This window comes from Tupaia chinensis, unplaced genomic scaffold (assembly GCF_000334495.1).
Source record: "Tupaia chinensis unplaced genomic scaffold, TupChi_1.0 Scaffold000014_1, whole genome shotgun sequence".
NCBI classification, from domain to species: domain Eukaryota; kingdom Metazoa; phylum Chordata; class Mammalia; order Scandentia; family Tupaiidae; genus Tupaia; species Tupaia belangeri.
This window is the reverse complement of record NW_006159444.1, coordinates 4,796,997-4,814,001: the sequence shown is the minus strand read 5'-3', so window position 1 is coordinate 4,814,001 and position 17,005 is coordinate 4,796,997. Positions and strand designations below refer to the sequence as shown.

Sequence of the window (17,005 nt, the reverse complement as noted above, 5' to 3'; positions counted from 1 at the left end):
GTTACATCATGTGCGTAGTAAATGGGAAGATAGAGTCTTCAGCCGTGTAATATATATGTTCACCCTTTTTTTGAGAATGGAAAACATGTTTTTAAATAGTATATGTCATCTTTTTAGTCTAAATTCAGAACATTTCCCCAAGACATGTATGAGTTTACTCACTTAAACAGGCTTCTTTATAAAAACATGTCAATATTTATTAACTTTTGAAGTTAAATACTCTGCATGCTATGAACCAGTTTTACTTATTTTTTAAAAATGAAGTCCTGCTAGTTGACTTCTAAATGAAATGGAAACTTCCCATTCCATTCATGAGCAATGGGATATATGTACTTGGAGCTCAGGAAGAGGATTGGGCTGGGAGTATCCACTTGCCAGGGATCTGTTTTTGGTGACAATGGAAGCCATAGGCATGAATTGAGTCTGTCATGAGAAAATCTGGAGTTGTAAGAGGAGAAGAAAGCCTACGTTAAGCCCTGTAAAGTCTGGATTCTTATTGAGTGGAGGAATTGAATCTACAAACCATATTGGGAAGCCTCTGCCTGAGAGGCAGAAGGAGCATAAGGAAAATTTTGTATTATGGAAGCCAAGGGCTAAGTACGTTCCAAGAGGAAGAGAAGAGTCAACACTTTTAAATACTTCTGATAAGTCAGGCATGAAATGAACTCAACATACCTGTTGAATTGCAAATCAAGAGTCTTCGCTGATCTTGGGGAACCTGCTTTTATGGGGCAACTAATGTGGAAAAGACAGTGGCTTGAGTTCAACTCTTCTGGTGAAGGGAAGCAAAGGAGAGCTCACGTGTTGATATTTCTGAGGAATGAGAAATTCAGGTGGAAGTTAGAGAGTGAGACTGTTTTGGTGGGACAGACTTTCATGTGTTACAAGCCAATGAGAAAGAAGCATGTGAGCAGGACAGATTCATTAAAAAGAAAGATTAGTAATAAAATAGCTATGATAACAGCTACTAACATCTTTTGGCTACAGAATACACTATGGTAAATTTTGACATATGTTTCACAGTTAATTCTTAGCATAATTTTATGCAGTGGGTATTATTATTTTTCCCAGGTTAGAGAAGTGGAAGGGAGATAAGACAGACCTATAGATGTCAGATGGCTTGCTCAGCAATTCCAGCTACCAAATGTAGGACTAACTTCTAACTTAGGGATTAAGCCTTGCCACCACTCCCAATTTGAATCGAACCCTGCATTTGAAACCCACTGACAGAGTCTTCAAATTATATTTTAGAAGGGTCACATTGAAACACCCCGTCTGAATATTCTAGTTCACTTTTATGTCTTTAATTGCCAGAGGATATGTTTACTCACCAGAGAGAGACAGAGAAAGGGGGGGAGAGAGAGCACCTCCCAGTGGGATGTGGTCATGCTACAGTCTCTTCCCTTCTATTTCTCCATACTGTTGGGATTTGGGGTACACATGTACATGTACCTGGTGTATTTTTCAAGCCACCGGGTTGGGATTAGAACTATGGCAGGCACATGGGATCCAGCTCTTTTAACCATAGAACCAGCCCTGAAAATTCTCTTTATAATAGCCCTACTCTGACAGTAATTTTTTCAAATGGCATGGTTTAATAAGAAAAAAAGAAGCCATATATATATATATATATATATATATAAATCTGCTTCACTTCAACGAACTATTGTATATCCTATATTTATCTACATATCTTTATGTATTCCAATGCAAATAATTGTGTTGGTAACTTCAAATCTACACAATAAAATTTACTTAGAAGACAAACCGAAAACATGCCTTACCTGCAGAAAAAACAACCTCGTGAATGCATGTAAAACATCATGCTATTGAGGGAACCAGCAGTTAGCTTAATGGCTATGTCGCTGGACTCCCACGTAGTCGACTGCGGTTCACGTCCCGGACCCGGTGGCTTAAAACTCACGCCGGGCGCGTGTGCATGTGTGCCCAAGATCCTGAGAGGAGAATGGAGGAGAAGGGATTGGGGCGTGACCATCCCCCCTGGGGGGGGATTTCTCGCTTTCTGTCTCTATGTCTCTCTCTGTCTGTCTGGCGAGCACATGCACCCTAGAGCGAAAATCTCTCCCAAAAACAACAACAACAACAACAAAAACTCATCATGCTATTGAATTTAGACTATGGGGACTGAAGGCAATTTGCCCAAAGAATTTTCAAAGTAAGTGACTGAGACAGACATTAAGGCTAAGAGAGGACTTCCTTACATTTGAAGATGGTAAATGAAAAAGAAAAAGGAAGGCAGGTGGTGGTAGCAACACAGTAAGGCCAATGAAGTGATGTGAAAACATCCTACAGTTTCCCCGTAGATTGTGTCTGGCTAAGCTTCCTGAAATAATAATTCTGTCCTCTTGCTTTTCATAGGACATAACGACTACATGTGTCCAGCTACCAACCAGTGCACAATTGATAAAAACAGGAGGAAGAGCTGCCAGGCCTGCCGGCTCCGCAAATGCTATGAAGTGGGGATGATGAAAGGTGGTAGGTACACCTGCCCAGGTGCCCCATGAATGGCTACCTCCCAGGGCTGGCTAGTTCTCTTGAATGACAGCCATAGGAATTTCATGTTTTCTCGTTTACTTAACTTTTATTTTTTCTTTGCAACACAAGTATTTTACTAATGCATTTTGTTTTAAGCAAAAAATTAGAAGCTGCTGGAACTGGAAATCCTAACATGCCATTCGCTGTTTTAGATTTTCAATGTAAATAATTATGTTTTAAACCAAAGATGTGTGGGAGGTGGAAGGAAACCAAGACTGTTCAGTGAAGTGTTCTAGTACTATTCTTCAGTTACTTTTTACATAGTCAATGCTAGAAAATGGTATCTGAGGATAAACTCTCCTACATTGAGACTCGGAAATATGAAAGCTAAATATCTTATTTAGTGCCTTTCAATCTCTCTTTTAAATTTTTATTTATTATTGTTATTTTTAAAATTTGCTCTGAGGCAGATGTGCTCACCAGAGAGATGCAGAGAGAAAAAGAGTGAGAAAACACTGTGAGACCTCGGACTCAGACTATGGTCAGCTAGGTGGGAGTCCAGTGCCTTAACCACCACATCACTTGAGGGGCCCCGCCCTTTGATCTCTTATCATCCCTAGGGGTATTTAATTTCAATCAAAAAGCATCTTAACCTTTAGAAGCTGAATCAACCAGCAACTTTTAAAACTTCAGTGCCAGCATTGTGCTGGGGACAGGTAAATGACCATCGAGTGCTAACAACTCCAGAAGCACTAGGGATTTGTGCCTGTGGGTTTGTTTCCTTGTGTATGTGAGTGTGTGCTTGTTTTTCCCTCTTCTTATCAGGTGTCTAGCCTTCTGAGTTGCTTATATAGGAATCCGAAGTCCAGTTCTAGAGGTATTAGGTGCTTCAGATTTCTCCAGATTTTTGGGAGTCTCATCTTGAGAAACATTGCTTCCTGTCTTGGATAGGCTTCAAAACACATTGGGAGAGAACAAATAGGAAATGTGTGCTTCAAATTCAGTGTTTCAGGATGATAGCATGGAGGGGGCGGCGAGGGGCCATGGAGGGGGCGGCGAGGGGCCATAGTTGTGCTGCTTACTGGTCCATAACAGGAAAAAGCTCGGGGCGAGACATGGAGTGAGTTAAGAACAGAATTGCCATGGGAGGAAAAAAAAAGAGGTTTTGCAAATAGAGGGCAACTAACCTTTTACTGGTGAATATTTGAATGAAGGTGAAAGGAGAGAAAAAACTCAAGAATGAGGACCAGGATCAAGGCATGCTTGATTGTTATGAAGCTTACAGTGAAAGATTCTTTAGTTTTGTGGTCATAAATAAGCCTACCAGGTGAATGTAGCATTTAGAATAAATTGTCTTCATGAACAGATGAAATGTTGAATTTACGCATTATGTGAGCTGTGACTATATGTCTTTAAAGTCTGAAAAAAGCAGCTTTAATTCAAAGGGTAATTAATTCCAAGAATTTAACAGCCACATTCAGAAAATGACACTTTGAGTCATAAATGGATTAAATATTTAAGGAATTGACTCTTCTTTGTACTGTTGGAAAATTAGTCAGGCTTAATTAAACTCACAAAAAGCTTCTTAAGGTAACTTGATAAGTGACAAGAATTTAACAGCTACATGACAAAAGTTTAATTGAAATAGTGAAACCCAAGCTTAATATTCTTTTTTGGTGATTGTAGGTAGGTTAAATACAGGCTTTTACATTCTCCCTGAAAGCTGAAATAATCAACTTGTAAATATGTCCAGAGCATTTTTTAACTTGATATTCATAAATTGACCCCACTTCATATAAACATTTTTTTTCCTAGTTAATCTCCAGACACAGGCTAGCTGCATAAATATAAATTATGCACACTCATTTTTAATCTAACAAAATCCTAATATGCGAAGACCTAATAAGAGTCTCTTCACTGTTTTCAAATAGGAATAGGGATAATTTGATTGCATATGGTAAACCTGAACATGCATGCACTTGAACATGTATATTTATGAGGGTAAAATATCTATCTGTATGAGTTTTCTAGGGTTAGTATAGTGTAATGACATAGAATGGGTGGCTTAAATAACAGTAATTAATTTTCTCACGAATTTGCAACAGGAAGTACAATTATAACCAACTGTAAAATTTGCAGTTGTAAAGAACAGCTGTGACTGAATACATCTTAACAACATTTTCCAACTGGTTTCACAACAATCCAGTTTCTCAACCAGGCTAGTTTCCAATTAAGATATTGAACCTCTACACATGAAATAGAAAGTTTAGTTTTAGATAGACATGAACCACATAGCTACCCCCCCCCCCATCAAAGCTGGATAAATTTACCAGAGATCCATTCTAAAGATCCAAGATAGGACATGATTTATCTACATGAAGAAATAATTTTCATCTGTTGTAATGCCAATTACCACCCCTTAGATTTGTTCTGAGCCATGCTAGGGAGTCAGTAAGATGCAGGATTTCAGATGTGCTTTCCCATCTTAGTACATGTGTTGGTCTCTCTACTAGGTTGGTTGTTTCTCTACACCTACCTCCTTTCCTTTCACCATTAGATTGCAGATGGAATGTCTTTTCTTCAGGGAGGCCTTCCCTGCTTCCTCATGCTAGGTAAGGCTCCTGTGTTCTAGCTTTTATACAAACAGCACGTCTCCAAGCTCTTATCACTATTATTGTTAGTTATCCTCTCTCCATAACCTTAATGATGGCAGAGGTTCTCTCTGTCCCGTTTACTCATCCAGCACTAAACAAGTCACAAAGTAGGTGTTCAAGAAAAAGGTTTGCACGAATTAATGAATTGACTCAACTTATTAAAATAGTTATTTACTTAGGGCTTCCTATGTGCAAGCTAGTAGGGATAAAACAAGCATGACTAATACCCTACGTCCCTTCATCCGTGTCCTCACAATACAAAGAGGACTTCTGCCTAGGAAGTGACCAATGAATACTCAAAGACAAGCTGAGGTTGAGTTGGAAGATGGCTCAAATAATGAAAGATCAGCTTTATCCAACCATTCAGTCCTTGGTTTAGTCCATCCTAGAATAGCAGTCAGACCATCTGGCTCCCATGGTATATACTATTACCTAGGACTTTGACATTCCAGCTTAGTTTTATGGAAAGAGGGAGACTTGAGAAGACTTTTGGAAGTGAAACTTGGATCAAATTCTGACTCCTCAGACTTGATGAGCAACCTGCTTGAAGTCACATTTATGAGTTTCCCTGTCCTGTTATACAAAAAGGAGATAATAATTTCTACTTAAATTTGTTATGAAGATCACAAAAGATCACAAATCATAACCTGTGGAAATACTTTATAAATATAAAGTATTATATAAGTTTTATCTTTTGTCACAAAAAATTATTCCAATCTTAGGTGAAAACTAAGAGAGCTACGGTTTTTTTTTCCAGTTGAAAGAAAGTGTTAATTTCATCACCTCTAGTAGGTATAAGTATTATGTGGAATATAAAAACCTGACTCAGACACCTATGTGTGTGTATTTTTTTTTTTTTTTTGGTCTCATATACTGGATGTAGCTGCATGCTAGGTAAGATTTATTGTTCATTATTTTGTGATGCTAGAGATTTACAAAATTTTTTCTATTTCTCACAATAGACTCAGGGACACATTAGTGGATCGGCTTTCATTTTGCAGATGAGGAAAGTGGCACACAGAAGTTAATTAATATGCAAGACTCTTGCACTGCCCTTCTTGTTTGTATTTCCTTGTAATACATTAACAAAAGTATGAAGCAAATGAAGCAAAGTACTTTTATATTGAATTACAATGCTACAATTTAATTTTTAGAAATATTTTCAAATAATAAAAACTTAATTTTATTGAAATGAGAAAACAGCATACTAATAATATAAATGGGAAAAAATGTATGTATGTGTCTAGAATAACTCAGAAGCCCAATAAAGAATTAGAAAATAAAGTATTTTCTTGTTGCTTACATGTAATATTTATTGTCATGAGTTACTATAATTTGCTTATTTTTTGGAGAGGTTTTTGCTATAGGGCATGTGCACTCACCAGACAGACAGAGAGAGACAGAGAGAAAGAAAGCGAGAAATCACCCCGCACCCCCCGCAGGGGTCATGGCCATGTCGCAATCCCTTCTCCTTCGTTCTCCTCTTGGGATCTTGGGCACGCACGCACACGTGCCTGGTGTGAGTTTTAAGCCACTGGGTCTGGGGCTTGAACCGTGGTCGACTACTTGGGAGTTCAGCGACATAGCCATTACGCTAACTGCTGGTCCCTACAATTTGCTTTTTGATGGGATGGACTCTCAGCCCAAGGATTGGGATTGGAATTTTCTTTAATTCTACATTGGCTATCTTTTACCAAAAGTAAGCAATTTATTAATATTAAGTTATTAATGTTATATTATTAAATTAAATTATTAAATTAAAAATATAATTTAAAATATGAATATGAATTATTTCTTGGTCTTGCTCGATAATTACAGAAAAATTATAGCTGAATGTGAATCCATGCTTTTTCAGAAAAAAAAAAAAAGCACCTGGATTTAGAAGCCATGTTTAGGATTTGATTTAAGAAAATGCTAAAAAAAGTAGATGCTTTTTACCAAACAGATTCTGGTTGTTTTAAGCAGCAACCTATGCATTTGTGATATTAAAATATATTTGACTAATTCATATTGTACATATTAAATTTATCCTATACTTTCCCTTTATAATTTTTTGTTTAAGACAGAGATTTTTTGCTATAGGGCACATGTGTTTGCTGGACAGACAAAGAGAGACAGAGAAACAGAAAGTGAGATATCACACCCCAGAGGGATGGGCACACTACAATCCCTTCTCCTCCATTCTCCTCTCAGGATTTCGAGCATGTATTCACATGTGCCTGGCATGAGTTATAAGCTACCGGGTTCAGGACTCAAACCATGGTTGACTACAGGGGAGTCCAGTGACCATTATGCCATCTGCTGGTCCCTCCTCATATAATTTTTATTTGCAAACAAAGAAATATTCTGAGTTAAGTAATTTAATTATATAAAAAATCTTAACAATGAATGAATCCAGTATTTTACAACATTTTAAAGCAACTAAACTCTGTCCACAAGCAGAAACAGTTTCTCAGTCTTTAAAACAGATAACTTATATGACATATCTCTTTACTCAATATGGTGTTCTTGAGAAATGTTCTTAGAACTCCAGAGCTCTAAGGAACATGGTTTGTGAACCACTGATCTAATCTTACCCCTCATCTTCTATATAAGAAAACTAAGCCCTAGAAAGATTAAATGACTTGGTCAAAGGTTTTGAAACCCTAGCAGCAGAATTGAGCCTGGCATCGTAGAATCCAGATTCAGAGTTCTTGCTCTTTTCCAGCTATCTCTTCTATGCTGTTCGATGCTATCATTCACCTTTAACATAGAAACTAATTGATTACAGATGTGGGCGGCATAGCATTAAGTTAATGCACACAAACTTACAAATATATCTCAGAGAAAAGAAGTCCAGAGTGAAATAAGCTGTCTTACTCCAGTCTTCCAGATGCCAGGAGGACATCAAGACTTCAGTGATCAGTTGACCAGGGAAGGTGAAAGAGCCAGCCTTTATAATCGGTTGTAGCTGGCTGATGGGTAGCTTTCCATTTCTGCTTTAGTAGTGCTGGCAGCAGTAGTAGTGGCAAGGGATGTGGAATGTGTTAGGACAAAGTCTGTTTGTAGAGTTTGAAGCAAAAAGTGAGTAATGATTACATTGAGGTCAGGAAATGTGATCAGTAGGAAAAAAACAAGACAAAAGGTTCGGAGACATGAAATTCCAAGGAAAAAGGAAATTTAGATGCCCCTTAGTTTAGCATGGTTGAAAACAATAAGAAGACTAATAGATTTTTCTCTCTAATATTTGGTAAAATTGAAAGAGTTGTTCCAATATTACCCTTCAGTGCCTAATTGTGAGGGCAGGTCAGCTTCTGTGACTCTTGGTTCATTTGGCAGGCAACAAATGGCTCTTGGAAGAACTGTGCTACCTTCAAATGTCTTAATGTCAATTGAGCAACTTTCTTTCAGGCGTTACAGAGAGCATGATTGGATTAACTCATTTCAAAGATTGATGCCCTACTAATCACTCTACTCAAACTGCTCATTTCAAGAACACCCATGGCCTGCATGTGGTTGAATCCCATGGTCAATTCTCAGTCCTAATCTTCTTGTCAAGTTACAGCATTTGACACAGTGGGACAATTCTCTCTTCCTCAATGTACTTCTTTTTCTTGGCTCCCAGGACAACACCATCTCTTTGTTTTCCTCCTACCTGCTTGGTCACTCCTCTGAGTCATTCTTGTGTATTTCTGCCTTTTGCCCTTGACCTCTCAATATTGGAGTAGCCCAGAGTTTAGTACAGGGACCTCTTATCCTCTCTATTGTACTCACTCCTTGGTGATGCCATATATGCCAAAGAGTCTTCAAGTGATACTTCCAGCCCAAACCTTCACCTGAGCCACTGACTTGCATGTGTACCTGCTTAAGTGTCTTCTTCATTTGAATGTCTGAATAATTAAACCATCTCAAACTCAGGTTGTTCAAACGTGAATCTGTGATCTTCTTTAGCCCCATGTGTGCTCTCACATGTCAGGCCCTTCTGTCTTCCCTCTTCTTGGAATGCCACTGCACAAACCCTGCTGTGCAGCCACCTCCTTTACTCCTCTCAAGTTCATTGCTCCATACCACTTTATCTATGAGACCTGACCATTGTTTTCAGTAATTCAGTTTGCTTCTCCCCACCTTCCACTGTTCTCTCAGTTCCCTTTTGCCCCCATCCTGTTCTGTTTCTTTTTTTTTTCTGTTCTGTTTCTTTATTTTACTATAGAATTTCTGCTTTCTAATATGTTGTAATTAATTTAAAGTTATGTTTGCTGTTTTATGGCTGGCTGTCTAACAAGAATGCTGGTTCCAGAGAAAGAGAGCTCGCAAAGAAATAAAACATGTTGATATTTTTTGTCCACTGGCATATTTCAAACACTTCAATAAGTGCTTGAATGTAAAAGGCAGAAAAATAAAGAGTTGTAGCAGTCTTGAGTTAATGTTGGGTCATTGGAAAAGTCATGACACATTTTTGCATAGAAAAACAGAAAAATGCTATGACTTTTCCAGCGACCCAATAGAATGGGTGAATAAAATTGCAAGTACAATTGTACGTCTATGAACAGACTGAGAATGAAAATACCTGTTCTTCTAATTAGGGGAGAATTTCTGCTTGGAAGTTAAAACTTGTGTAGTAGTTAGCTTTTACTGCATAACTGAATCTCAGAATTGTAATGGACACTAGAAGCAAAGTGGAAAGAGAGTGTGGGAGGGGAACAGTGTAGGAAAGGAAATTTTGGGGGAAACTGGAGAGAAAAGACACTTGTGGAACACAGATAAGGTTTTTTTATCTGTTGATGAGAATGTGTATAAAAGTCTCAACTGGGCTGGACTTAAGTGTATATCATGCTGAGTAAAGTCTCTGCACAATCTAAATGATGTATAGTGATTTAATGTATGAATAATCATTTTAAAAATTACTTTACAAAATTCAATGGCATACAGCAGTAAGGATCTAGTAGTCGCATGTTATGGCGATCCTTCAGGAGTCTTCACAGATTTTGGCTGGGTTCACTCATGTCTGGAGGTTAGGTGGTTGTTTGGCTAGAGCAACTGGGAAAACTGTTTTGCATCATGTGTCTCCCATCCTTCAGCAGGCTAGTCCAGGCATGTACTCATAAGGCAGAGGAACAAAAACAAGGGCAAGCCATAATCATAAGCCCATTTCAAGCCTTTGCTTGCATCAGCTGGGGATACCCAGTTGACCAAAGCAAGTTAAATGATGGAGTGCAAAAGCAGAGTGATAAGTGTCAGAGTTACATTGCAAAGGTTGAAAAACTGGGAGTATTTCTGTAATCTATCTCAGTCAAAAATATGACATTTTAAATTTTAAATTATAAATACTGAGTCATAGAATCTTAAATTTGGAGGAGACTTGAGGATTTACCTACTTTTGTTTTCTGCTCAGTATAGGAATCCCCTATGTAGCATCTCTGGTATCTTGTGTTAAGTGTAGAATATGAAAGTACATGTTTTCATGCCTCTTTTCTAGATATGATGAGTGGACATAATAAGCCAGAAAAATCTGGGAGTAGATGTGAGCCAATGTCTCTGGAAAAATATGGGATCATTTCAGATATGCTAGATTTCACTAATTTATTTGTATGTGGGCTTAGTGTATGTGTGTGTGCTATGATTGGTTAATCAATGGAGATTGAAAAACAATTATATATAAGTCTATTTTAACATTTCAACGACATCTCCCTGCATATATAAAATTAACCAAAGAACATTGACAATCATTGAGCTATTTTGATGTGGTAGTTAGAATATTGATTCAAATTTTAAAAAATCTATTAAATTTAAAATATTTACAATAAATTGTATGTATTTATGGCATATAACATGATGTTTTGAATATTATATCCTTGACCAACATCTAACACCTACTTACCCCTACTGGTCTCTACCATTCTAATTCTGATTCTGTAAGTTCAATTTCTTTAGATTTCACATTTAAGCAAGATCATATGGTATTTGTCTTCCTGTTTCCGATTACTTCACTAAAGCTAATGTCCTCCATGTCAGTCACATTGTCTCAAATGACAAGATCTCCTTCTTTTTCATGGCTGAATAGATTTTACTCTGTACATATATCATACTTTCCCTATTCATCCTTGAGCTGATAGACTCTTAGGTGGATTCCATATTGTGTTTATTGTGAATAATTATGCAATGGAAATGACAGTGCATATATCTCTTTGATGTACTTATCTAATTTTTTTGGATGTATATATACACAGTAGTGGGATTATTGGATTACAGGTAGTTCTAGAATGTTTATACCTAGAAATTTATTAATTTCTTATAGATAATCCAACTTGTTGGTATATAATTCTTTCCAATAGTCTTTTATGAACCTTTGTATTATGATACTTTATATTTTTGTGTTATCAGTTTTAATGGATTCTCTTTCATTTCATTCTTTTTTTTTTTTTTTTTTTGAGAGGTTTTGGTTATAGGGTGCATGTGCTTGCCAGAAAGACAGAGAGAGACAGAGAGACAGAAAGCAAGAAATCATCCCCCCAGGGGATGGCCACACTGCAATCCCTTCTCCTCCATTCTCCTCTCTGGATCTTGGGCACACACGCACACACACCTGGCGTGAGTTTAAGCCACCGAATCCAGAACTTGGATCACGGTGGATGACATGGGAGTCCAGCAACATAGCCATCACATGAACTGCTCGTCCCTCATTTCTGATTATATTTATTTGACTGGTCTTTGTTTCTTAATTAGCTAATGGTTTGTCAATTTTGTTCTCTTTTCAAAAAACTAATTCTTAGCTTGGTTGATATTTTTAAGGCCTTTTAAGCCTCTGTTGCATTTATTTCTGCTTGGATCTTCATGATTTATTTCTGATAAATTTGGAGCTAAGTTTGTTCTTTTTCTAGTTCCTTGAAGTGTAATGTTAGGTTGTTTATTTGAGATCTTTTTGGATGTTGGTATTTGCTAATATAAACTTTTTAAACACTCATTTGCTGCATCTGATAAATTTTGGTATATTTTGTGTTTATTTTAATTTCATTTATGTGAGGGTAATTAAAAAAATTTCCTTTTCATTTCTTCTTTGATTCAGTCATTGTTTAAAACCATATTTTGGGACCAGCAGTTGGTGTAATGGCTGTGTTGCTGGACTCCCACGTAGCTGACTGTGGTTCGAGTCCCAACCCGGCGGCTTAAACTCATGCCAGGTGCGTGTGCGTGCGTGCCCAAGATCCTGAGAGGAGAATGGAGGAGGAGGAATTGTGGTGTTGCCATCCCCCTGGGGGGTGATTTCTTGCTTTCTGTCTCTCTTTTACTCTCTGTCTTTCTGGTGAGCGCATGCCCTATAGTGAAAACCTCTTAACAAATATATTGTTTTATTTCCATATACTTTTTCTGTTATTGATTTCAAGTTCCATGCTACTGTGGTTGGAAAAGATTTTTGATATGATTTGAATCTTCTTGAATTTATTTTGACTTATTGGTGACCTAATACATCTATACTAGAGAATATTCTGTGTGCACTTGGGAAGAATGTCTATTCTGCTATTGTTGGATGGGATATTCTGTATATGTCTGTTTGGTCCTGTTGTTTTGTAAAGTGTGGTTTATGTCTGTGCTTTCCTAATTGATTTTTTGTCTAGGTGACCTTCCAATTGCTGGAAGTGCATTATTGAAGTCCCCTATTGCTATTGTTTGTTATTGTATTACAGTCTGTCTTTCCCTTTAGTTCTTTTAATATTTATTGTATGTGTTTAGGTGCCCCAGTGTTGAGTATATATGTATTTATGACTGCTATATTCTTTTGATGACTTGACCTTTGTATTATATAATACTATCTTTGTCTCATTTCTCAGTTTTTTACTTAAAGTATATTTTATTCGATATAAGTATAGTTACCCCTGCTCTCTTTTGGTTCTATTCACATAGTGATTTTTTTCCATCCCTTCACTTACAGTCTATGAGTGTCCTTAAAGGGCTAGCATATATGTGCAATTTTTTTAGTTGGGTATTTTTTTTATCCATTCAGCCACTTTAGGTCTTTTTCTTTAAGCTTATATATTTTTCTATGAGTGACAGAAAGAGAGAGAGAGATAACCTCCAAAAGAATCTTGATGCTTTTGTTTGGAGAACTTGATCAATTTACATTTATGGTATTATTAATAGATAAGGACTTAGTATGTCAGTTTTTTAAATTATTTTCTGGTTGTTTTGTCTATCCTTTGTTCCTTTTATCCACTCTTACTGCCTTCCTTTGTAATTGGGTGATTTTCTCTTGTGGATGATTTGTAATTGGGTGATTTTCTTTGATTTCTTACTTTTTGTCTTTTGCATATCTAGTATAGGTTTTTGCTTTGTGATTATCATGACGCTTACATAAAACATTTATAATTATAACAGCCTGTTTTAAGTGGGTAACAACTCAACTTTGATTACATTTTTATAATACTCAGATAATTTGGTTGTTTATTTAGAAGTCATTTTGGTTCTTAAAAGAAGGAAAAAGACGAGTGTTCATTTACCTTTTCAAGAAGGGTCACATATCACCTCGCATACTACGAGAAATGCTGGCAATGACTTAAAGCCAGACAAACAATTCAGAAAGATTCTGTTTTGTTCCTATAGTTGGCTTTTGTAAAGGTCAATGGTTTTTGATCTGATGTAAGGACCCTTTATGCCGAAGGGACCTATAAAATATAGAACTTCAGCAGCCATAATTCTATACACAAATTGGTACTTTTAAATTTTATTACCCTAAGACTATAAGAATTATTATTTTTAAAAATATTTACCTTATTTATTATAGAACATGTATGTGCATGAGATAGAGAGAGAGAGAGAGAAAAACAAGCACTTGTGACAGGGTTTTTTCCTGTTGTGAGCTCCTTTCTCTCCCACTGCCTGCCCTCAGTTGTTTTTAAATTTAAGAAAAAAAAAATTTTTTTGTGTGTGTGGTTTTTGCCATAGGGTGCGTGCGCTCACCAGACAGACAGAGAGAGACATAGAGACAGAAAGCGAGAAATCACCCCCCAGGGGGGATGGCCATGCCACAATTCCTTCTCCTCCATTCTCCTCTCGGGATCTTGGACACACACACACATGCACCTGGTGTGAGTTTTAAGCCACCGGGTCCAGGACTCAAACCGCGATCGACTACGTGGGAGTCCAGCGACATAGCCATTATGCTAACTGCTGGTCCCTGCCCTCAGTTTATCAGGATCTTGGGCATGTGTGTTTGCACCCAGCATACTTTCAAGCCCACCCAGGGATTCAAACCACAGTTGGCCACATGGCTTCCAGTACTGCAATTCAGTTTGCTATCAAGAACACCATTAGCCTGAGCCAACTCTAAGAATTTTTATATGCTTATTTTTTTTCTAATTTTTAATTTTTTAAAAATAGAATTATTTTATTTTATTCTTACTTTTTTTTTTTTTTGGAGAGGTTTTTGCTATTGGGCATGTGTGCTCGCAAGAAAGATAGAGAAAGAGATAGAAAGTGAGAAATCACCCCCCAGGAGGATGGCCATGCCACAATCTCTTCTCCTCCATTCTCCTCTCAGGATCTTGGGCACACAAGCAGACACGCCTGGTGTGAGTTTAAGCCACCAGTTCCGGGACTCAAACCACAGTCGACTACCTGGGAGTTAAGCAACATAGCCTTTATTCCAAATGCTGGTCCCTATTGTTACTTTTAATTTGACCAGAGAGACACAGAATTAGAAGAGAGGGAAAGTGAGAAAGTAAGCCACCAAGTCCAGGACTTGAACTGTGGTTTGCAATATTGAGGTCTATCACCTTAACCATCATGACACTTGCTGGCCCCTATGGTTACTTTTTATTTCAATGGTTATGATTAAGGTAATAAATACTTGAGAGATAACTTGTTCACATTTTTGATTTTCATTTTATTGTTCTTGTTCAAGTAACATAGCTAGTTAGCTACTCAGGTAAGAAACCAAGTCTCCTTACTTCTGGCTTGAAGTTCTTTTCACTGTAGTGAACTGCCCAGCTAGTCCATCAATAACTTAGATCATTATGAAAGATAGATACATAAGTAAGATATGAATAAGCCAGAAACCAAAGTTTTGACTTAGGCACAATTATTATGGACCGAGAACACTGTTCATTTCTAACAAACCATTAATCAATGAATTTGGTATAGTTATATAGCAGAAGTACTAAAAAATTCATATGAATGGAGGCTATGATGGATATTTTTAGGAGACTCACGTAATATTTAGTTACTTAATATTAGTGACTATTTAATTTGATTTTAAAGAGACATTTTCTCCTTTAGGCCAAAGGTTTAAACTATTTTCAGATTTTTATTGTAAAGCTTGGTTTTGTTTTTGAATGTTTGACTTATGGCATAGAGAGAGTTTATTTTGTCAAGTAGGGAGGCTGACTGAAGGTCAAGTGTATGAGATTGGTTCTTTATCTACTAACTAGCAACCTTGGGCAGATCCCTTAATATTTCTGCACTCAGTTTTTATTTCCGAGAGACAAGGGCTTAGGACTCAGTGGTCTCTAAAGTGTCTTTCAAATCTTAAATTTTATGTTTTAGGATAGAACTCTAGATCACGAGTAGGAAGTTTAGAATCTAAAAGTGATGGTAGTATATTGAGGTTTCTGGATATTAGTAGCAGTCTCAGAAACCATTATATTTGTATTTCAAGATAAATTTAGCAGAAAAACTAGCACCTGGAAAAGTCTGTTGGAACAGACAAAATCATTTTTTCTTTAACTCATATGGAAAGTGAGTTTCTTCTGAATGGAGAATGTCACAAAGTTGAGTTTGATACTGTCATAGTGACATGAACATGTGGCCGTAGTACTGCTACAAATTAGTTATCCATATAAAGAAAGAGTCCATGAACAAAGTTTGTTGAGATAGGACTTTGAGAAAGTGACTAAGCTTTTTTCTGTATTAGAGATGTAAGTTATGACTGAGACTTGAGTTCTAAGAGCCAGTGAAACAAAGCTGGTTTCTGTTTTGTGGAACAGAGAAAGGAAGAGGTAAACAAGACAGTAAAATTTGAGAATTTCCTGATCAAATATCGTACAGGCTAAACTGGAGATATTTGCCAGCAAAGTTATCGAGTCAAACGTATTTAGGTATAAACCAACATATTTAAGTCCAAGACTGCTTAGAAGTCACAGACATATATATCAGCCTAAGAGAGATCTTAAGGTGACATGCAGAGGAGTCATTTATTTAAAAAAAAAAAAAAGTTATGGTCATGCCTGGAGGCAGAACATGGTTTAATTTACCCTTGATTGAACAAATAAAAATTAATGAGAAACATACGGCATTATATTGGGTACTCGTATGTTTCCTAAGAGAGTTATGGAGATAAGAAGCGGAGTCATTTATTTAAAAAAAAAAAAAAGTTATGGTCATGCCTGGAGGCAGAACATGGTTTAATTTACCCTTGATTGAACAAATAAAAATTAATGAGAAACATACGGCATTATATTGGGTACTCGTATGTTTAAAAGCTTGCTTTAAAAGATGAATGATTACTATGTTTATCTTATATATATTTTTGAAGTTTTTAAAATTCATTTTCTCCATGAGTGAAAAAGGTAGAGAGATACAGAGATAAACACTCCAACAGAGCCTTCGGGTTCTCATCCTCTATTTACACTTTTGGCAGTTTTGGTTCAAAAAAATTTACATAACAAACACCAAGGCAAGTCCAAACGTCTTAGCCCGAATAATTTACAGATCACTTTTACTTAGCATTCATTATGTGAAGCTGTTGGTAAGCAAGGTATTTGAAGATGTGGTCACTGAGCATGAAGTCCAGGCCACCTAATGGTAGAAAGAGGACATTTGTATAAAAAGATGTCCAAATTCTTTTATTTCTTCAAGAGACCTAGAATTGGAGTTGGCCTAAAAAT

At 36.8% G+C, this 17,005-nt stretch overlaps 1 protein-coding gene and 1 long non-coding RNA gene across 4 annotated transcripts in view; one reads left to right on the top strand and one right to left on the bottom strand.

Annotated features, from left to right (window-relative positions):
* LOC114006862 (uncharacterized) overlaps positions 1–8,125 on the bottom strand; it is a 28,386-nt gene extending 20,261 nt beyond the window's left edge. The window contains exons 1-2 of the long non-coding RNA XR_003548530.1: positions 7,962–8,125; positions 676–813 (exon numbers count right to left, since the gene is read on the bottom strand). This is a non-coding gene — a long non-coding RNA (uncharacterized LOC114006862). The remainder of the gene's footprint in view (positions 1–675; positions 814–7,961) is intronic.
* Positions 1–17,005, top strand: part of ESR1 (estrogen receptor 1) — a 307,128-nt gene that overhangs the window by 89,023 nt on the left and 201,100 nt on the right. For all 3 annotated transcript variants that reach the window (XM_006140006.2, XM_014585919.2, NM_001317072.1), the window contains 1 exon segment: positions 2,380–2,496. In XM_006140006.2, the coding sequence (XP_006140068.1) occupies positions 2,380–2,496 (117 nt within the window).